This window comes from Piliocolobus tephrosceles, chromosome 6, assembly GCF_002776525.5.
Source record: "Piliocolobus tephrosceles isolate RC106 chromosome 6, ASM277652v3, whole genome shotgun sequence".
Classification (NCBI taxonomy): domain Eukaryota; kingdom Metazoa; phylum Chordata; class Mammalia; order Primates; family Cercopithecidae; genus Piliocolobus; species Piliocolobus tephrosceles.
The window spans coordinates 79,365,880-79,389,545 of NC_045439.1; the positions used below are offsets into that span (position 1 = coordinate 79,365,880).

Genomic DNA, 23,666 nt, shown 5'->3' on the forward strand with positions numbered 1-23,666 from the left:
AATATACAATACTTGTTTTGGAGTATATAATATATAGAGAAAGCATAGCGTTATGGTCATGAGTTTCAGCTTTGCATTTGGATAGTCCTGGGTTGGAATTCCAGCTCTGTCACTAAATGCTGAGATTTTTCAGTATGCTACTTAATTTTTAATGTCTTTGTCTCCACTTGTAGAATGGGAAAAAAATGATAGTACTTTCTTCGAAATCTTTCTATGAGAATTAAATGAGATAATTCATGTTAAAGACATTAGCCTGCTGCCTGCTAGTCCTTTAAGATCTATCATTATCACCTACATCCTAAGCCTCCTCAAATATTAAGCTATTAGAGGTTATGTACCACCAGAACCTCACATTCTGTGCACAAGCCAATGATCCTCCACCTGGTAACAGAAGCACCTGGCATATGGGAGCCTTTTAGCAGAGGGAGATATAGGGCTCTGGGATAGTGAACGAATTATCAGAGACTCAGAAGAAGACAATGACTGAATTGGAGACACCAGCCAACCCAAGATTCCAGGTGTTTTGAAAGAAAAATTTCTCTTTGCTTAGCTGTGCTTTGCTTTTAATCTTGTAAATAGATCTTAAGCTTCTAACTCTAAACATTTACTTTTTTCTCTGACACTGGTGTTTCTCTCACCCTGCCTCCTCTGACACTCTGATTCCCTCAAACTCTATTATTGGTGGTTTTTTTTTCACCTTGGGAAAGAAGTCAGAGTACCAGGGGAATGTGCTCTTCTCAGGCAGTTTAATCTGACACAACAGTGTTATGTGCAGTACAAGTAGTGTACTGCCCTGGTTAGTGCTTTATAAACAAGAACACGTCTTGAAAGCCATCACTTACTGTATGATTCCCACGTAGTTCTCAATCTCTGTCAAGGGAGCTTTCCTCCAGTTTTTCTTATATCCAATCACCAGAGTGTTTGGTTTCATTCTTCCTAAGCCTGAGGCCTAAACAGAGGACATAAAAACATGGGCAATCCTTACCGTACTGGGAAACTACCAGCACAAATGAAAAATAATGTCTAAAGGAGCACTGAAGTAATGTTCTGAAGATTCTGAAGATTAGATTACTTTTTAGTGCATGTCCTTCATGCCCGTACCCAAGCATAAAATGGAAAGATTAATTCTAAATCATCTCAGCTATAAATGGATTTTAGATGACAGAAATGTAGCTTTTCTAAATTAGCAGTCATTTGCATTTCTTCTGACACACTCATTAAAATGGTTCAATAATTTAAAATCAAGTGAGGGTCAGCTTAACTGTTGGTATACATGTTGTAACTTAGTGGTTCAAAGCTCATTTCCACCTATTATATCCATAATGTCATCAGCAATAAAATCCATGTTTGGAAAATTCTTATGTACAAGGATCACTGAAATCTCTACTTATGTTATTTATTGAAGAGTGACTGAATTATGTTTCCAAAACCTAATTCTTTTATATGACAGTATCATTAATAGCCATCTTCCATATCAGAAGTGTTGTTCCCCTTCATTAGATAACAGCATACAGCTTCCACTTAATCAAATTTAATTAGACAATATTACTAAGCACCTATGAATTGCACAGTGCTACGTCAGTTTTGGTGGGAGAGTGGTGAAGCACATTCTTTGGCCTCATGGAACTAAACATGGTGAAGAAGACAATATTTACACAAATACTTCTAATATACATGCAAATGTAATAGAAACTCATATGGAAGAACAAGGGAAGGAAACTTGAATTACAGGCGAGGATTCATGGCCAGCTTCATAGGAGAGGTGGCATTTTGACTGAGTCTTGTAAGTTGGTGAGACATTGACAGGTAACAATGGGAGAGCAGCCAGGTGCGATGGCTCATGCCTATAATCCCAGCACTTTGGGAGGCTGAGGTGGGCGGATCACTTGAGCTCAGGAGTTTGAGACTTGCCTGGCTAACATGGTGAAAACCCATCTCAACTAAAAATATGAAAAATTAGCTGGGCATGGTGGTGTGCGCCTGTAATCCCAGCTGCTCCTGAGGCTGAGGCAGGAGAATCGCTTGAACCCGGGAGGTGGAGGTTCCAGTGAGCCAAGATCGTGCTACTGCACTCCAGCCTGGGCGACAGAGTGAAACTGCATCTCAACAAAAAAAAATAAGATGGGAGAGCAGTGGGAGTAATGCAAGGTAGTTCTGTGTCATGGGAAGAGTGAAAGAAATGCCAGAGCTGGACATTTTAGAGGAAACAGTAGCAGGTGGAAGGAGATAGGCAATGAAGGAAGGTTCCTGAAATAAACTTGGCCTCCAAAACATTTGGTGCACTGTTCTTAGCCAGGCAGCTTCTTGGAGTCCTCATTTGGCCCTTGGCAGATGTGTGGCAGTAAGAAGTTATGGATGTAGTCTTTTCCACAGCTACACTCTGAGGATTTGATAATTTGTACCATAACTTCTTAGATGCAAAGATGGTTTTATTTGAGATGATATAACTGCAGTGCTTCCTTTAATGTCACTTTGTCTTGCCCTTTTGCCATGGCTCCCCTGTACTTCACTTTTTATGTGAAGAAATGCATGTGGGGTTATTTATAGATTCAATGCCATCCCCATCAAGCTACCAACGAGTTTCTTCACAGAATTGGAAAAAACTGCTTTAAAGTTCATATGGAACCAAAAAAGAGCCCGCATTGCCAAGACAATCCTAAGTCAAAAGGACAAAGCTGGAGGCATCATGCTACCTGACTTCAAACTATACTACAAGGCTACAGTAACCAAAACAGCATGGTACTGGTACCAAAACAGAGATATAGACCAATGGAACAGAACAGAGTCCTCAGAAATAATACCACACATCTACAGCCATCTGATCTTTGAAAAACCTGAGAGAAACAAGAAATGGGGAAAGGATTCCCTATTTAATAAATGGTGCTGGGAAAATTGGCTAGCCATAAGTAGAAAGCTGAAACTGGATCCTTTCCTTACTCCTTATACGAAGATTAATTCAAGATGGATTAGAGACTTAAATGTTAGACCTATTACCATAAAAACCCTAGAAGAAAATCTAGGTAGTACCATTCAGGACATAGGCATGGGCAAGGACTTCATGTCTAAAACACCAAAAGCAACGGCAGCAAAAGCCAAAATTGACAAATGGGATCTAATTAGACTAAAGAGCTTCTGCACAGCAAAAGAAACTACCATCAGAGTGAACAGGCAACCTACAGAATGGGAGAAAATTTTTGCAATCTACTCATCTGACAAAGGGCTAATTTCCAGAATCTACAAAGAACTCAAACAAATATACAAGAAAAAAACAAACAACCTCATCAAAAAGTGGGCAAAGGATATGAACAGACATTTCTCAAAAGAAGACATTCACACAGCCAACAGACACATGAAAAAATGCTCATCATCACTCGCCATCAGAGAAATGCAAATCAAAACCACAATGAGATATCATCTCACACCAGTTAGAATGGCAATCATTAAAAAATCAGGAAACAACAGGTGCTGGAGAGGATGTGGAGAAATAGGAACACTTTTACACTGTTGGTGGGATTGTAAACTAGTTCAACCATTATGGAAAACAGTATGGCAATTCCTCAAGGATCTAGAACTAGATGTACCATATGACCCAGCCATCCCACTACTGGGTATATACCCAAAGGATTATAAATTATGCTACTACAAAGACACATGCACACGTATGTTTATTGCGGCACTATTCACAATAGCAAAGACTTGGAATCAACCCAAATGTCCATCAGTGACAGACTGGATTAAGAAAATGTGGCACATATACACCATGGAATACTATGCAGCCATAAAAAAGGATGAGTTTGCGTCCTTTGTAGGGACATGGATGCAGCTGGAAACCATCATTCTTAGCAAACTATCACAAGAAGAGAAAACCAAACACCGCATGTTCTCACTCATAGGTGGGAACTGAACAATGAGTTCACTTGGACTCGGGAAGGGGAACATCACACACTGGGGCCTATCATGGGGCGGGGGGAGGGATTGCATTGGGGAGTTATACCTGATGTAAATGATGAATTGATGGGTGCTGACGAGTTGATGGGTGCAGCACACCAACATGGCACAGGTATACATATGTAACAAACCTGCACGTTATGCACATGTACCCTAGACCTTAAAGTATAAAAAAAAAAAAAGAAAAAGAAATGCATGTGAATGTATGCATGTTCAAATTTTCTACCATTTCTTCTGGATTAATCTAAGAGTTCTTTTTCATACTTGTGTCTTTTCTTTCCCTGCTCTTATTTTATGTCCATATTCCCATTCCTAGTTGAAAATTTTGTTTTACAAATCTTCTATGATAATTTTATAATAAATGACTAATAGTGCCAATATATTTAACCAAAGAGCTATTGAAAACTAACTTGGTACTGAAAGAAAAATCAGCATCTTGCAGTAACACCTATTTCCATGGTTTAGCAAATTAATAACAGATGAAAAGGGGCTCATTGTGGGTAATAGGTTTTGCAGAAATGGTTTCTCTGCATGTGCAGCTACCTCGCAAGTGTTATTAAGGGAAATTAGACACAGGATTGCATCAAATACTCTTAAGCTCCAAAACATTACCAATTAAGCTTAACCAATATTTTTTCTTTCCTGCCTGCATGTGCATCTGAGTTACCTGGATGCAGTTCTGACTTCTGACACTCTGAGATATGGTAACTCTGGAAGCCAAATGCACCATTTCATATATACATAATTAGGGTTTTTCAACCATACTAAACCCAAAATGCTCAGAAAGCCAAGCTCTACAATTTCTGAGGGTCTCTTGGATTGTTTGTTTTAAGGATTCTCCGTCACTCTAAATTGTGAAGATCAGAACCAGGGAAAGATTTTATGTACTTACTATAGCAGAGATAAAGGAAAGAAAAAGGAAAAAAAGAAGGGAGAAAAGATGAGAGAACTGTGGGATTTAAGGTTGAGCTGTAGAGATTATTACATTTTATTCAACATTCTGGAAATAATTCAGGAGGATAGGGAGATTTTATGCCCAGATCACCATGCATTAATTTAGTTGGCCTAGCAGCTGCCCTAACACCATTTGCAAAAGAAAAAAGGAAAAGAATGCCTGACTTGAGCGTTGTTATATGCAGTATGAGATATAAAAATAGTTTGAAGTTTCAATAGGATCCTGAATGTCGTCAACCACTAGAACAAATTTGCATTTCAATAAGTACAGGGGCAGAATGTATGCTGGTGGCCAAAGGCAACCTCATTTTCCATTTCCAGTGTATCATTCATAGTTCATTGTAATAGAACTTCTCTGCTTTTGTTCTAGCTTTGCCTATACCCAGGAATTCAAAATAATTCCTTAACCATCTGCACTGATCTCTGATGCTAGGCTGCCTAACTACAGCCTTTCGCTCTGGGAGCCTCATTAACGTGGAGCACTCATTGTTCTTTGCCTCTGTGCTCATTCCCTGAATACAGCCTTACCTGAAGGAGACTTCGGACACCATCCCTGAAACAGTCTGCCGCCACTGCAGCGTAAAAAGCCTTGATTTTGTTCTTTATAAGCCAGGCCTGTTTTTTCGCCATGCCACTGTTCATCTCCTTAACACACAGTTTGCGCGGTCCCTGTGCGACACAATGAAATATTGGTTAGAACCCTGCTATTATACATCACATTGCTGTTGTTTTCTAAAGGACAAAAATAGCCAGCGATGCCCCATGGAGTTAAGAAGTGGGAAAGAGGCACAAACACCTCACTGAGCAGGGTTCCGCAGATTCAGCCTTTTGGAGAGGACCTGTGCTATTCACATCATTCATTTTCTACCCAAAACATCCAGACTGATTAACATCTGCTTAATTAACTGCCTGACACTGAATGAAAGGAAGAGCTGAGGGCGTCATGACACATGAGGAAAATACTGAAAATGTGATTGAAGAGGCTCAGGATAAATACACAATCAACCTTTGACCCGTTAGTGAGAGCCACTTTCAGGAACACCAAAGAAATCTCAGCTGGAGCCTAATTTCAAGAAATGGACAGAGCTCCAAGGGAGGTAGAACATGGTGAGCTGCAAATCTCGCCATGAACTGTACATCTTGACAGTTCTATTTGGCTGATGCATTGCTTTTTCGTGTGGCAAAAATACTCTTATACCACTTTTCCTGTGTAATGTTGCCACACTTCCATTCAAATACATTAACGTTTCCTTGTCATTCAGTGAATTTGGGGGGAACGAAAGTTTACATACCTATGACCTAAGGAGAGTGGAAGAGATTAAGAGGGAAGAAGACAGGTGTTAGGATGGTTGATAGGGCATTTTATAATTTCAAGATTTAGTTTTGGAAACCCATTTTTAATGAAAAATTCTATTTTTATTTCTTCTTCCTTAAATATCTAAGCTGGTTTTTTTCTTCTCATGCTGTAATTCAATCCAAAAGGTATTTCTGATTATCTGCCATATGTCTGACAGGGTACAAATCTATTTTCCCAGAAATTCTTTTAATTTATAGAGAGATTTGTATTTTGTTGAGATGAATCACTTGGGATCTTGATAAATGCAGCCTTATAGGTATTGAAGCAGGGCTCAAGATTTTGCATTTCTAACAAACTCCTAGAGGCAACAGATGCTGCTGCTCCTTAGACCACACTTGGAGTCATGGTCTTAAAGGGTCTTAGATTGGAGAGAAAGGACATTGGGATGCAAGAAAAAAAAAGAAAAAAAAAGCAAAAAAAAAAAAAAAAAGAAAAGCCCAGGCTTTGCAGTCAGACAAAACTGGTCTCAGATCTAAGCCTGAGGAGGTAATTTCTTATCTCTGAGCTTTTATATCTTATTCTGAAAATGAGGATAAACTCTGGTTCCTGCAAGGTTGCTTTAAGTAGTAATAATACAGTACCTAGTGCAATGTCATCAAAGCCCCAGACCTGATTTTACCACTGTGCTTGCAGGAACACTGATGTGAATCAGAATGTTGGGTTGAGATCTGGCACTGACTGGCTGACACCCTGGGTCTGCCATTTGTCCTCTCCTGATGTATGTTCTACATTGATAAAACTCAGGCAATTGCCTAGGTCATCACTGCCCAATATGATAGCCTGTATGTCCATGCTGCTATTAAGCATTTGAAATGTGGTTGGTTCATATTGAGATATGCTGGAAGCACAAACTATACACTGGATTTCAAAGTCTTAGTACAAAAAAGAATGTAAAATATCTCATTAATATTTCTATAATGAATCCATATTGAAATTATAATATTTTGCTCACATTGGGTTAAATACAACATTATTAAGAATAACTTTACCTATTTCTTTTTTCCTTTTTAATTGGCTACTAGAAAATTTTAAATTACATATATGGCACATAATATGTTTCTATTACACAACATTCAATCTCTGGGGTCCCTTTCATTTTAATATTCTATTTAAATTGGATCAGACTCTTTATATTCTTATTTTTTCCAGCATATTTCCTAGAACCTGCCAACTTCTCAAAACAGTTTGAATGACTTCCTCCTATTAAAGGAAAATTTAAAAACAAGAAACTTCCATGAAGATAGAAAAGGTAGAGAGATTGGGAGAGTAGTAACTAAATTAGATGACCTAGTCTAAGGAAAGATAAGCCATTATGGGTCAATTTAGCTCAGGTTTCCAGATTGTCAATGCATTTTGAATCACTAGTCCTTCTTTGAGCATTCTAAACTTCTTCAATTGCAAGAAAAAGAAAGAATATTTTATTCAAGGAAGTTCAGTGGTAACAACAGCCATTAGATAGAAGAATAACAAACAGGAAAGACTTTGAACCATCAGTGTAGTGAGTTGTACCACAGTGACTGTGAACCCCTGGGGAGAATGGCATCTATTTAAATAAATACAGTCTAACGTATGTCTGTTAGTATTATAAAAATCCAGATTAAACATTAATTGTGACAGAGAGATTTACTTTAATGCCTAAACTTGCCATATTGAGAAGTCGTAAAAATGTTTCATGCAGAATCTCTCTTTGCTAAAAACGATTATAACATCATTGTAGCACACTTATTAATGCAAAGCAAGGAATGCTGCAATACAAATGTAGTCAGAATAAAGCAAACTAACAAAGAGAAAAGACATACTGGAATACAATTATTCAACATTCAAATATGTCATAGTTACAAAAATGAATTTTATTACCCCATTGTAACATTATAGAGATTAGCTTCAGTTGGGATCCAAAATATAAGTACATAAATTAATTCAGGATTCAAACAAAGAAGCTTTAAAAATCTTGTATATATTATAACTTTGATATTAATTGAGAAAGGGATAAAGCATTTCTAATTATGTAGTGTGGAGAAGTTGATGTGATATTACTTTAAATAAGTGAGTATCATGAAAAAGAGTTTGTAAAGGGGTTCCAACCCCTTTCGGATCAAACAGAGGAATTTGCCAAGTGCAATATTCCTTCCAACTTTTTTTTTTTTTTTTTTTTAACACTGAAAGTCTTATTAGTCTGTCTTTGTTTTCATGGCTGCTTTGGTTGGAATTGCGGGAAAGAAAATTTTTCCCTTTCTGATTTGGTTCATGTTATTTTACTATACATGCTAGTGCCAATTCATAGGTCATTTCATTCTTTCAATATTTGGTCATGTCACTATTTTATTAACATCATAACAGAGGCTCACTGATAAAAAAAAAAAAGAATAAGATGCATCTAGAAAGAATATATTTTTTCCTTGGTGGATGTGAAATTTGAGATTAAGAGGAGGTTGAAGATAGAAGAAAAAATGAGAATTTTAGTTTTCCCTGAGTTATATGGGCTTGAACTGCCTTCCTTATGCCGTAGAGTTAAGAGGTGGGTGTCTTCTGTGAGATTTATTGAGAACTCCTCAAACAGATAATTCAAAGACATCTTTAGGTTTTCTTAAGATATTTTATAATTTTTTAGAAAAAAAGAAAAAGAAACAGGGTAAAAGTCTAAGAGAGATTCTACATGAGAAAGCCGGTCAAAGGCCATCCCTTTCCTCCTTTACAGGAGAGGCAATCAGGTTTAAAGTAACATTAATGAGTAAGAAAAACATGAATGAAAACATATTTACATTTTGGTATCCATGTGTGAAATGATGAGAAGAATACGCATAAAATTCAGATAACATTGCCTCTGGGGACAGAGAGAGCCAGGGGTCTGCAGCGGTATTAAAAGGGGCTTGAACTTGATCTGCAATGGCTTATTTCATTTAAAAAGTGAGTGGAAGGCTGAGTGCAGTGGCTCATACCTATAATGGACTTTGGGAGGTCGAGGAGGGTAAATCGCTTGAGCCCGGGAGTTGGAGACCAGACTGGGCAACATGGTGAAACCCTTTCTCTACAAAAAATACAAAAATTAGCTGGGTGTGGTGGTGCACGCCGGTAGTCCCAGAGACTGGGAAGGCTGAGGTGGGAGGATTGCTTGAACCTGGGCGCTCAAGGCTGCAGTGAGCTATGATTGCGCCATTGTACTCCAGCCTAAGTGACAGAGGGAGACTGTGTCTCAAATAAATAAATAAAAAAAATAAAATAAAATAAAGTGAGTGGAAGCATCTATAACCATTTATTTTTTTATTTTTTCTTTTTTAGGCAGGGACTCACTGCATCTGGCCCAGAATGTTAACAGTCATGAATTAGGAAAGGCAGAATATAAATTGAAGGTCTCCTTTAATTTTATATAGTGAGCCATATGAAACTGCCAGTGCCCAATGATTTTGATCTATAAAAACGCAAATTTTATATGAACCAACCTAGTTATTTTTTTAGTGTTTCAAAATTAAAAAACAGAATCAACCTTTAAAAAAAAATCTTATTTCTTCAGCCACCAGCACAACACAATGTACTTGATAAAAGATGCCACTGTAGACCTGAAAGCCTTTTGCGAGGTAAGACAAGCAGAATTGAGAAAAGAGGTAAGTGGTGTGTTTTTGGACAATAATGACTTTATCTGATATGTGTTCCAAATCCCAGATTAATGGAATTGACTTTCAATTCAATTAACTTTTGATCCTTAAATGTATATCTGTTTTTTTATGTGTTTTAACTACAAATTCCTATTTTTAAATGTAAAATTGAGAAGTATATGAATAAGGAACTGCTGCAGTATGATGCCTTTGCACCTGGGAAAGGTAATTGTCAACTGATCCTGTAAGACTTCTAGAACTGAACATAGTGTGCCCAAAGAATTACAGGTACATAAATTTAAATTAAGTTATCTGGGATGATTGGTTTGGATATCTCTGCATCTACTATGAATGACATAAGTGAGGAAACTCATCGACAAAGGCAGTGCTTATTTGTGTCAGGATACATAGGGTAGAACTGGTGGATGATGCAACTTGCAACTTTTAACTAATAACTTACCTTTTGCTAAACCTGTTGAACTTGGCTATGCTTAGAAATATGAGGGGGATACTACAAGGTGGAGTTTTTCTCCCTCTGTCTTCCTACGGTGATAGGAATGATAGGTACAAAAGAACAAAATGACTCACATGTTTAATACAAAGCCTACTGGGACAGAAGTATGTCACTTACTTATTTTATGTTAGTTCAGAAGAGAAGACTAGATAGTACTTTTTAAATTACCAAGCTGGATTCTTTAAAATGCTTCCCCAAATTTACCTTGATGAAGAGTTGCTCACCTGAAATCTTTACGCTGAATAGTAAAAAAGCAAGAGAGGGGAAGAGGCCTGCAGGAGACTGTAAGAGTTAGCTGGATAGTTGAAAGGCCACAGTGGGTGCTTGGGGTCCAGCAAAGAGTACAGCTCTCTTCATTTCAAATATAAAAATGTTACAGTTGCGGGAAATGACAGCTGTGGCCACATGTTTTCCCTCTACCCACCCACATCAAAATACCAAAGAGTTCTAAATCTTGCTCCTTTCTGGTAATGTAACAGCACTTAAAGCAAGTACTTCAATAGCTGCAGGCCACCAGAAGGATGGAGTCCAGAGCCTGCTGTCCTGTGACTAGTGGGTGGAAGCACATATCTCACCATTCCATCATGATCAAAGTGCTGCACACTTAAAAAGTTCAAAATCCAGTGTCTGGACCTGGTTTTTCTAAGAGGGCATGCTTTAGGTTTTCATTGAAGGTAGTATATTTCTGGAATAAAAATGGCAACTATAGCATACCAAAAATAATGATATTGACAATAACAATATCACAGTAACAATGAAAGTTAATGGACTTTTTACTCTTTGAGGGACACCGGACTCAGCATTAGAAAGCTTATTTTCTATAATTCAAATAGCAACTCTATAACATAGGTGCTATTTTTTATTATTTTCAGTTTACAACTGAGAAAAGTAAGGCACAGAGAGATGTAATTATGTGCCTAAGGGACTCACGACTAATAGGTGGCAAAATAATGATTTGAAACTTGACTGTTATTCTCAAAAGCCCATGAGCACCAGCTTCCTAGACCTAAAAACTAAATTGTCATTCTCTTATTATCATCGCTATTTAACATTTTCCACAAGGTTGGCCTAACCATCAACCATTGTGCTTTTGGAAAAAAAAATTCTAATGGCATTCTTACTCCCCTTACATCCCCTCCATCTGTTTCTTTGCAAAGATGATTGACGACTGAGCCTAGAGTCTAAAAATGCTGTCAACATCTGCAGCCCCAGGAGCTCATCATACAAAGTAACTAACTGGAAAGTCATTAACTGATGCAGAAACTATTTTCTGTCCCCAGGAGAACCTCGGCACCTGAGAGCAAGACTCTTGGGCCCTACATGGAGAGACCAGTATAGTAATGTATAATGCAGCCCAACATATGTGTCAAATGAACAGGGCCATTGGGGACACAGACTAAGGTGCCTACTTCAAATGAAATGATATTCCAGCACTATCCTCCTGTATTATAGTTAAAGCAGCAAAGGGTTAATTAAAAGCAATCTCTCGTTTCTTAGGAGACCCTTTCTCCTTTGCCAGTAGATGACTGTTTATACTCCCAGGTTATTTCTTCAGTCCTAAAGATATTGCCTGCTAAACTAAGTTTTCTCTAAATTGCTGGAGAAGAAAAACACCCCAAACTGCTTATTTCATCAAAACTGGCTCCTATATTACATTGTCCAAAATGAAATCCACCAATCCAGGGCACCAAAGCTGATAATATGAGAGAGAGGTGCTTGATAAGATTTTTAAAAATTCTCTGGAGTCACAGTTGGTCATTACTTAACCTGTCAATCTCACAAGTACTCAGTAGGAGTCTTTCCATCCCCTACCAGATAATTGCATTAAGTTATATTGTTTGAATGACTGTCATATAAGCACTGAGAGGAAAGAGAATATGAACAACTGCTTCATAGAGCATTTCGAATATTGCCAAGTGTAAAGAGATACTTAAGTGCTGATCACGACGACATGTGGTAAATTAGCCCCCAGCATCATGGCAGAGTTGACGGCTCAAAAGTCACCTGACTTCCTGACAGCCCCATTCTTTGGCAGGTATTGGAGATTTAAGTAGCGGTGCTGGATTCTAATAGTACTCCCAAGGATGCAAGTGTGCTAAGGCTTTCTCCTCAAGGTGTGACACTTAGCGCACTTGTGTGACCTGGACTGATATCTTGGCTCTGCCACTTTCTTGTTGTGTGATCCAGTGCAATAATTTAATTTTCCTGAATCTCACTTTCCCAATCAGTAAAATGGGAACAGGGCTACTTTTCTGTCCTGCTTCACTAGGCTATTGTGGGGCTCCAATAAGAAAAACTGTAGAAAAATGCTTTGAAGAAAAATGGTTTGAAGAATAGGTAAGTACTTAAGTACTATAAAAATACATTGTTAGCTGAGAATTTTGAGTGGTGTGTGTGCATGTGTGTGTGTGTGTGTGTGTGTGAGGGTGGGGGGGGACACAAGTAGAGGTGGGCTAGTGTGGAAGACTTAGACTTTATCATTATTATTATTATTATTATCATTATTATTATTATGGAGTCTTGCTCTGTAGCCGAGGCTGGAATGCAGTGGTGCGATCTTGACTCACCACAACCTCCACCTCCCAGGCTCAAGCAATTCTCCTGCCTCAGCCTCCCGAGTAGCTGGGATTACAGTCATGCACTACCATGCCTGGCTAATTTTTGTATTTTTAGTAGAGACAGGGTTTCGCCATGTTCATCAGGCTAGTCTCGAACTCTTGACCTCAGGTGATCCACGCACCTTGGCCTCCCAAAGTGCTGGGATTACAGGCGTGAGCCACCGCACCCTTTGGCTTATTATTTTATTATTATTTTAATGCTTTCTCCACACTTGAGAGATTGATCAACAATTATGGTTAAATTACTAGCACCAGTTTTGAATACCTCCTAGGGAAGTCACCAATAGGTTATTATTTGTCTACCTCGTATTTCCTGAACAAAAATAATTCATTTAGCTCTGAATGTTTATCTAAGGCATGAAAAACTTGGTTTAGTTTTTTGAGTATCTGCAGTGTCATCAAACTTATCCAAATATTTAATCTAAATTCCATGTGCTGTCATTTACGGCCATTATGTCTGGTTCTTTCCTCATCAGTTAATCTCTGTAATAGTGCTCTATCTGGCTCATTCCATCCTTTTATATTTCTGTAGACAGTTATCACTCCAAATGCCTTCACTTTATTTCTGAGCCAGCTATCTTTTTCTTGAGGCCATCACTTGGAAATATTTGTCACTTTTAGTTGGTCTCTTATGAAACCTGAAACACTTTACATCTACCTATTTAAATTCAGGATCACGGGCTCTTGCTCGTCCTTGCTCTATGAATCAAGGGAGAGGGCTCTCCTATAAACTGTTTTTTTGCTATTTTCTTATCACTGCATGTACCTTTTCTCTTCACCCAAAATAATCCAAGGCAAGCAGGGAGGAAAAAGCACTTCCCTGGGGTGAAGTGGCTCTTACCACAAAGACTTCACAGCAGATGCAAAGGCCACTGTTCTTGGTAAAGGCGTGAGTTATGTCCAGGAGAGCAGGTCTTGTCATGGGTCCCCCTGTTAAGACAATGCACTGGGGCCTGGAAGTGAAAAAAAGATGTGAGAATGGGCCACTGCAAGAAGTCTGTAACCTTAGAACCATTCCAATGGGATGACAGGTACAGAGGCTTGGAAGAATGGGACAACCTCTCCCCTATTTTATGGGTTTTGCACCAGAATTCTTGAATCATCCTGCCTGTCCATCTTGACATGTTTGTGTTCTCAGTTCAGTTAGTCATAGCAAAAGTGTGAAGTAAGGAAAAAGTAGTCTTGTAGTCCCTGATATAGTTTGTCTGTGTTCCCACCCAAATCTCATCTTGAATTGTCGCTTCCATAATCCCCACGTATTGTGAGAGGGACCCAGTGGGAAGTAACTGAATTATGGGGACAGATTTTCCTATGCTGTTATCATGATAGTGAGTAAGTCTGAAGAGACCCGATGGTTTTATTAAGGGCAGTTCCCCTGCCTACACTCTCTTGCCTGCCACCATGTAAGACATAACTTTGCTCCTCCTTCACCCTCTGCCATGATTGTGAGGCCTCCTCAGCCATGTGGAACTATGAGTCTATCGAATCTCTTTTTCTTGAAAAATTACCCAGTCTTGGGTATTTCTTCATAGCAGCATGAAAATGGACTAAAAGTGGTACCTGTAGAGTGGGGTGTTGCTGTAAAGGTACCCAAAAATGTGGAAGTGACTTTGGAACCAGGTATAACAGGCAGAGGTTGGAACAGTTTGGAGGGCTCAGAAGAAGATAGAAAAATGTGGAAAAGTTTGGAACTTCCTAGGGACTTGGAGGGCTCAGAAGAAAGGAAGATGTGTAAAAGTTTGGAACTTCATAGAGACTTATTCAATGGCTTTGACCAAAATGCTGATAGTGATATGGACAACAAAGTCCAGGCTGAGGTGGTCTCAGATGGAGATGAGGAACTCCTTGGGACCTGGAGTAAAGGTCACTCTTGCTATGCAAAGATACTGGCAGCATGTTGCCTCTGCCCTAGAAATCTGTGAAACTTTGAGCTTGAGAGAGATGATTTAGGTATCTGGCAGAAGAAATTTCTAAGCAGCAAAGTGTTCAAGAGGAAGCAGAGCAAAACAGTTGGAAAAATTTGCAATAGAAAAGAAAAAAATCATTTTCTGGGGAGAACTTCAAACTGGCTGCAGAAATTTGCATAAGTAAAAAGGAGGCAAATGCTAATCACCAAGACAATGGGGAAAATATTTCCAGGGCATGTCAGAGAACTTCACAGCAGCCCCTCGCATCGCAGGCCTGGAGGCCCAGGAGGGAAATATGGTTTCCTGGACAAGGTCCAGGGCCCCCCTGCTGTGTGCAGCCTAGGGACTTGGTGCCCTGTGTCCTAGCTGCTCCAGCCATGGATAAAAGGGGCCAAGGTATAGCTTGGGTGGTGGCTTCAGAGGGTGCAAGTCCCAAGCCTTGGCAGCTTTCATGTGGTGTTGGTCCTGTGGGTGCATAGAAGACAAGAATTGAGGTTTGAGAACCTCCACCTAGATGTCAGAGGATGTATGGAGATGCCTAGATATCCAGGCAGAGGTGTGCTGCAGGGGCAGAGCACTCATGGAGAACCTCTGCTAGGGTAGTGCAGAAGGGAAATGTGGGGTTGGAGCTCCCAGACAGACTCCCCACTGGGGCACTGCCTAGTAGAGCTGTGAGAAGAGGCCACAGTCCTCTAGACCCCAGAATGGTAGATCCACCAACAGTTTGCACTGTGCACCTGGAAAAGCTGCAGACACTCAACACCAGCCAGTGACAGCAGCCAGAAGGGAGGCTGTACCCTGCAAAGCCACAGGGGAAGAGCTGCCCAACACCATGGGAACCCATCTTGCATCAACATAACCTGGGTATGAGACAAGGAGTCAAAGGAGATCATTTTGGAGCTTTAAGATTTTACTGCCCCACCAGATTTCGGACTTGCATGGGACCTGTAGCCCCTTTGTTTTGGCCAATTTCTTCCATTTGGAACAGGTGTATTTGCCAAATGCCTGTATTCCCATTTTATCTAGGAAGTAACTAACTTGCTTTTGATGTTATAGGCTCATAGGCAGAAGGGACATGCTTTGTTTGTCTCAGATGAGACTTTGGACTGTGGACTTCTGAGTTAATGATGAAATGAGTTAAGACTTTGGGGGACTGTTGGGAAGGCATGATTAATTTTGAAATGTGAGGACATGAAATTTGGGAGGGGCCCGGGATGGAATGACATGGTTTGGGCTGTGTCCCCACCTAAATCTCATCTTGAATTATAGTTCCCATAATCCCCATGTGTTGTGGGAGGGACCCAGTGGGAGGTAATTGAATCATGGGGGTGAGTTTTTCCTGTGCTGTTCTCCTGACAGTGAATCGGTCTCCCAAGAACTGATGGTTTTACAAAGGGCAGTTCCCCTGCACACACTCCCTTGCCTGCTGCCATGTAAGACGTGCCTTTGCTCCCCCTTTGCCTTCTGCCAAGATTGTGAGGCCTCCCCAGCCATGTGGAACTGTGAGTCCATTAAACCTTTTTTTTTTTAAATTATAACTTACCCAGTCTTGGGTATTTCTTCATAGCAGTATGAAAATGGACTAATCCAGTTCCCCTCTCCTTTTTCCTCTAGCCACCTACCCCAAATCCCAAGGCAATCTGTTCCTCTCCAAGCAAGATTTTTATGTTACTTTCTTTCATTCTTCATACAAGCTTGTATGTGAGATTTCATTCAAAATAAGATACAACTAATGAAAAGCAAAAAAGCATTACTTTTAAGAGAATTCAGTAAGCCCTAAAGCCTTAAGTGGAATGGAAACAATAGCAGAATAATGTGTGTGGGGATTTAGGATAGTCTCTCTGAAGTCACATTACTTAGTCCACCTTGCTATCTCCATGCATGGAAGGTGACACCTGGCACTATGAGGGGCTATAGTTTGGGGTGGGCAGAGTAGGGTGTGGAAGGAAAGAAGCACTCACTTACAGGAGGTGCTGTCATGAAAATATAGCAGTTTTGTATGACTGCTTATTTTTAGAATGTACCCCTAAAGCTTATAACTACTTGAATGCCCTTGTCTCTCATAAAGGAGAGCCACTTCTAAGGTGGAACAATACCAGGATGCCTGAGACACCAACACCAGCTTTACCTGAAGTTTTTTACATGGTCTTCCACTGTGGTTAATTCCAGAGCGTTGTCTAAAGCACTCACATAGGAAAGAGCCTGTGTGGAGGATCCCCAGTTCACATCTGTGGATAAAGGAGGAAATTGGCATAAGAAGCACTGACCTTTCCTCTGTGTACCATGAATAATTCTTACAAGTCATTCCCTTCTATGATTTTCCTTGGCTATGCCAGCAAGGATGAGTGCCCAAATTAGAGAAAATATAGTGTGGGATTTCCTAAAAAGCACTTTGTATCCTTCTATGAATACTATGTGAATCTTCAGAAGCAAAGGCTTCATTCCAGCAAAGGATCAGACTGTACAACTGCAGTCCTAGAAATCTTGCTTGGTGGGAGAGGCTGTGCAATAACCACGTGGCAGGCAGATAGACTTGGGAAACTGGTCAATCCCTGAATAAAATCAAAGCATGTTCACACATTTTTTTTTTTTTTTTTTTTTTGAGATGGAGTTTCGCTCTGTCACCAGGCTGGAATGCAGTGATGCGATCTTGGCTCACGGTAACCTCCGCCCCCCTGGTTCAAGAGATTTTCCTGCCTCAGCCTCCTGAGTAGCTGGGACTACAGGCACCTGCCACCATGCCTGGATAATTTTTGTATTTTTAGTAGAGACAGGGTTTCACCATATTGGCCAGACTGGTCTCAAACTTCTGACTTTGTGATCTGCCCGTCTCCGCCTCTCAAAGTGTTGGGATTACAGGCGTGAGCCACCGCGCCTGGCCCAAATTCTTAAATTGAAAAGAGAAGCAGCATTTCTGTATACACAGAAAGTGTGCAGTAATCTTTATATTTTGAACAGTAAAACTGAATAGCATGGGAATTCTTACTTCTAGAATTCTATGAAGAGGGTCAAGGTTCTTTAGCAAACATTTTAGTTTGATCTTTGAGAAGCTAATCCTTAATCTTCATCATAAGGGAGATCAGCTCTACCATCCCTCCCCCCCCACCCCCCCCCCTTTTTTTTTTGGAGACAGAGTCTTGCTCTCGCCTAGGCTGGAGTGCAGTGGTGCCATCTCGGCTCACTCCAAGCTCTGCCTCCTGGGTTCACGCCATTCTCCTGCCTCAGCCTCCCAAGTAGCTGGGACTACAGTCGCCTGCCACCATGCCCAGCTAATTTTTTTTGTGTGTTTTTAGTAGAGACGGGGTTTCGCCGTGTTAGCCAGGATGGCCTCGATCTCCTGACCTCGTGATCCACCTTCCTTGGCCTCCCAAAGTGTGCATGAGCCACTGTGCCCGGCCTTTTTTTTTTTTTTTTTTTTTTACAAATTTAAGTATTAAATGGATCTTCCAAGGTTTATGAGAGGAAGTCCCTGGCAAGAATGTACAGATATACCCGAGATGACAGACAAAACCTATTCTCCTGGAGACCCAGGGAAATGGGTGAACAATAATTATCTGGAGATAAAGAAGATCAATATTGATTAAGTGTTGATGGTGCATCAGGCATTAAGCATACCTTAGGCCATTTATTTTAAATAGGGATAAAAACTCTACTAGTCAATTGGACGTTTATATGTAAAAAGTGAACCTCGAACAATACCTCACATCATATACAAAAATTAACTCAAAATGGATAATAGACCTAAATATAATTTCCAAAGCATTAAAACTTCTAGAAGTTTGTGACTTTGGATTAGGAAAAGATATCTTAGATCAGATGCAACATGGTAAGCCATTAAAAAAAAAAGATAAATTAGACTTCACAAAAACTCAGAAGTTTTATTCTTCAAAACAAACCGTAAGGAAAATAGAGAAACCACAGATCCAGAGAAAATATTTGCAAAACACATATTACTAAAGGATTTGCATCCAGAATAGATAAAGAACTCTCATTACTGAATAATAAGAAAACAACTAAAACATGAGCAAAAGATTTAAACAGATACTTGACTAAAAAAGATATATGGATGGCAAATAGATGTTCAACATCGTTAATCATTGGGAAAATGTAAATTAAACCACAATGAGGTGGCACTACACATCTATTAGAATTGCTTTTAAAAAATCAACTGGCAATAATACATGCTGACAAACATGTGGAGCATCTAGGACTCTCATTCATGGCTTGTAGGAATGGAAAATAATACTGCTACCACAGAAAACAGTTTGGCAGTTTCTTATAAAGTTATATATACACTTACTATTTAATCATAAATCCCACTACCAGATATTTACCCAAGGGAAAAATGAAAACATGAGTCCATATAAAGTCCTGTGGACCTAAACTGAAAACAACTCCGATGACCATCAACTGGTGAATAGAATTTAAGAATATATGTGATGTATTCATACAATAGAATACTACTCAGCGACACCAAAGAATAAACCACTTACATATGCAACAGCATGGATAAATCTAAAAGCATTCTGCTAAGTGAAAGGAAGTCTTCTCAAAGGCTATATCTTGTATGTTTCTATTTATATGGTATTTTGGAAAAGGCAAAGCTACAGGATCAGACATCAGAAAAGCAGCTGCCTGAGGCTAAGTTGGAGGGTGGAGATTGACTACACAGGGGTATAAGGGAACTTGTGAGGATGATGGAAATATCCTGTATCTTGATGATGGTTACAACACTGTACAAGTTTGTCAAAATATACATACAGACAGCCCATTTAAAAGGGATAAATTTTTCCATATGTAAGTTATACATGATGTTAACAATATGTAAAGTAACAAATAAAAGCTAAACAGACCCCTCCAAGGTGGTTACTACAAGCTCTGCTTTACTGGCAGAGTAAGGGAAAGGAGAATGTGAGGGTGGCTCTGGGTTTCCCTGCACCGCACTGTCTGCAACCCCTCCTAGATTTAATATCCCTGGTACTAAAGTCAACACCCAAAGTTCAGATCCAATTGCTTCTTCAATTGATTAGCTTGTCCCATCTTCCTGTTGCTCACAACATCAGATTCTTTGGCATGACCTTTAAGTTTCTTATTATCTGGCCCCCACCACTCTTCCAGGCTCTCTCTGTGATCCTTCTCCCCATCGCTCAGGTACCTTCTGTGTGTTGAAGGCCTTGAGCCTTCCCACATACGCCGCCCCGCACTTGTACGTGTCCTTAATGTCATTCATGCTTCACCTTCTGCCCGGAATACCATTCCCTGACTCTGATTAACCAAACCCCCATTGCTTTTTTTTTTTTTTAAAAACTAATTTATTCATTTAAGAAATATTTGTTAAATGTCCACTGTTTGACTCTGTGAACGTAAGTTAGGAACCAGAAAGTTTTCCTGGATAACTCTAAAGTTAATCCTTCCCTCCCCTTTTCTCAGCAATTTGCTCATATTACTCTCATAGTGGTCACTATTTTGTATCATAATTAATTCTTTAAGTGTGACTCTGAACTCCTTGAGCACAGGGACTATATCTAATTTATCAGGATATCAGAAACAGAAAGTGATGTAATGGAAAGCTTGTCGGGTTGGTTTGGTATCATACATGTTCTGGTTATATGGTCAGATCCATCACATCCTGATTATTACTTTGGTAAGTAGTCAACTCTTTGAACCCCAGTTTCTTCATCTGTAAAATGGCACTAATAGTATTGTGAGGATTAAATGAGTGCATGGTATATAACAGGTGCTCAACGAGGTTAGCCGTTGTTGTTATTATTATTATTATTTGAGATGGAGTTTCACTCTTGTTGCCCAGGCTGGAGTGCAGTGGCTCGATCTCAACTCACTGCAACCTCTGCCTTCCGGTTTCAAGCGATTCTCCTGCCTCAGCCTCCTGAGTAGCTGGGATTACAGGGGTCTGCCACCACGCCCGTCTAATTTTTGTATTTTTAGTAGAGACGGGGTTTCACCATGTTGGCCAGGCTGGTCTTGAACTCCTGACCTCGTGATCCACCCTTCTCAGCCTCCTAAAGTGCTGGGAGTACAGCCATGAGGCACCGCGCCAGCCCCAACTATTGTTACTGTTATATACCACAATGTTATTAGTATCCACCTTGCATATGCCTCACCTAAGCACATAAAATTGCTTAATAAATGAGTAGTTAGAGAGAGATTTGGAAACCCTATTCCATACAGTCCTTGTTATCTTACCTGGCTTCTTATAAGTCACATAGACATAGAGGAAGAATTCAATGACATAGGTGATGACAGCTGCCCACCAGTTGATGACAAACATGACTGCACAGCACAGAACAGCTCCAAAAAGAGACACCCACATATTGTAAATTCCATACGCAGGTCTCCATCCTGAAAATAAAATATGCAGAAGGAAAACTTCCACTTTACTACGATCATGCCACTGAATATTGTAAGAATGCAGGTAACATGCCTTTTTCCTGATATAAAGAATCAGAACTTTTAGGTCAATTTCTAGGCTCTGTGCTTATTTTCCTGTGATCTTGGGTTCCTGGTCTATGAAGATGGTACTTACACCAAATAGAATGCTGTAAAGTTTAGGAAATGTTAAGCATCTGAAAAATGTGCCATTCAGGACCCTCCATACTCCATGCTCCTGACTATCTTCCCAAACTTCCAAACCTTAAGCATCTGGTATTTATGCCATCAGGAGCTGAAAAGAGGCAGGAGGAATGGAAAGAGTGGGATCTACCAGGTGGGGAAGAGAAACTTCTTGGTTGTCTGAGAAGGAAAAAGTGAAGAAAATGGGTTTTTTGCTCCCATGGAGAAGGCGGAGTAATCATCAAGAGTCAATCGGCTTGACTTCCTGGTAGCTCTTCCATTACCCTAAGAGGACAGTGCTTGCCTTTTCAGAAATAAGAATTGATGAAAAAAGCAGGAGAAATGGCTTTTTAAGCTCAACGGCTAGCAAAGGCTTCTTAAACCCAATGTGTTAATATGTCATGCATTTTGCAATGAAAATATTTCTCACAGTGTGCTCATGCGTGGGGGTTTTCTGTGTTCTCTTAGCTTCCTGAAATAGAAGCAACTGGAAGACAGTATGGACAGGAAAGAAAAGCTCTGATTTGAAGGGCACCTTTTGTTAATGAATGGGGTACGTTTTAATATAGGAGTTGCCAAAACACAACAGAACTTTACGTGTTTGGGAGCAATTTCCTAAATGGCCACAAGATGGACATAGCACTTCAAGAACATCATTGAAAATAGCCTTATTTTTCTCTGAGTCTGGCTTCCCGTCCGTGTGTGTGTGTGTGTGTGTGTGTGTGAGAGAGAGAGAGAGAGAGACATTTTCTGGGTTTGCGTATCCATGTGTCTCCCTCTATATGCTTTTCTGTATTTTCCTCTCTCTCTCCCCCTCTTTCCCATTCTCCTTTGCACTCTTTTCCCTGGCTGTCTACTATTTCACCTTATTTGTCAAAAGTGGCCATAACATGGCATGGAGTCACACATTTCTGTGTTAACAAAACACACAAAGAAACAGAAAGTCCTCTGCTACTTTCTGTAGCCTAGTATTCGTTAGATTAAGATTGGTCTTCCATCTATATTTTGTCTTATTGGCAGCAAGTTTTCCAAAGGAGGCTTAATATCTTGTCAGGCCCTGAATGAGTGGAAATGTGTTTATATATCCAGTAAAAGTTCTCAAGGTGGAGATCTTTCTGAAGGTAGGTAATGACAAGTCTCTATTCTGGTAGAAAGGCAGAAGAAACTGGAGTGGACAATGAAAGCAAAGAAGAGGTGAGGAGTGACTAGAAAGGAGAAGGCTCCTTGGTGTGAAATTTTGAACAACTTTAAACCACAGCCCAAAGGGTGCACTGATGCCACCAGCATCAATGCAGCCTGTCTACATTGCCCCCACTCAGCAGGTAATTATGGGAACTACTCATCCTTCTCTTCTGCACCATGGGCAGGAAACAAATTGATAGTAAGGAAGTTTCAAATATATACATTAATTCCACTTCTGTGGTCACTTTCACCCTGGAAATAAATAGTGGTGTTTTTCTACTGCTGAAATAAATGTGGTTTGTCTTGCAATGAATAATTTATTGCCACGGGAGAAAATTGACTTTACGGTTGGTCAAAAAGGCCATTGCTCAAATGATTCTTTTTCTATTTCAAAACTCATCCCCAAACTCACCAAAATAAAGTAGATTACGCTTCCCACTAGGATATAAGGAAACATATAAACACAGATTGAACACTTTTCACTGACTTATTTCATTTTATTGAGACAAACTAACTGTTTGCTTAGACATATTTTAGTTTTGGAAGTCAGCTTACCTGGAGATTTGGCATAAGAGGCATGGAAGCAGGAGAAATTAATAAGTGCATATGAGGCCAGGAAAAAGTTGGAGATGATGGGAGCAATGGTGTTCAGTTCCGCTGTAAAAGTAACAGAATTGAACATGTATGTATGAGTGATGAGACCAGGGGCTGAACAGCTGTTACAGCCTGGAAGCTTGACTTTATTTGGAAATTGAAAACATAGCGAGCATCTGTCAAAGTTTAAGAAGTTAGTCATTTTTCTTTGGGGGATATATATTTACTCTTAGCTAGGGTTTCTATAAAGTAAGAAATAAAAAAGTCTACCAATCAGAAAATAGACAATCAAGACCCCTACCTACAAAATGTTCAAGTGGCAATGGGTAGGTGTGGGACTGGGCATACAATTAACTCCCCTGTAGCTTTTCTGGAGCCATCTAATCCTGTGTTCTTTAACTGTTATGGATGCAATAAATAGGCTCTGCA

At 39.8% G+C, this 23,666-nt stretch overlaps 1 protein-coding gene across 2 annotated transcripts in view; it reads right to left on the minus strand.

The window, feature by feature from the left end:
* Window positions 1–23,666, minus strand: part of SLC12A1 (solute carrier family 12 member 1) — a 102,142-nt gene that overhangs the window by 35,032 nt on the left and 43,444 nt on the right. For both annotated transcript variants that reach the window (XM_026447032.2, XM_026447031.2), the window contains exons 14-19: window positions 23,199–23,300; window positions 21,096–21,251; window positions 17,020–17,119; window positions 13,826–13,937; window positions 5,431–5,571; window positions 843–949 (exon numbers count right to left, since the gene is read on the minus strand). In XM_026447032.2, coding sequence (XP_026302817.1) covers window positions 843–949; window positions 5,431–5,571; window positions 13,826–13,937; window positions 17,020–17,119; window positions 21,096–21,251; window positions 23,199–23,300 — 718 coding nt within the window. The remainder of the gene's footprint in view (window positions 1–842; window positions 950–5,430; window positions 5,572–13,825; window positions 13,938–17,019; window positions 17,120–21,095; window positions 21,252–23,198; window positions 23,301–23,666) is intronic.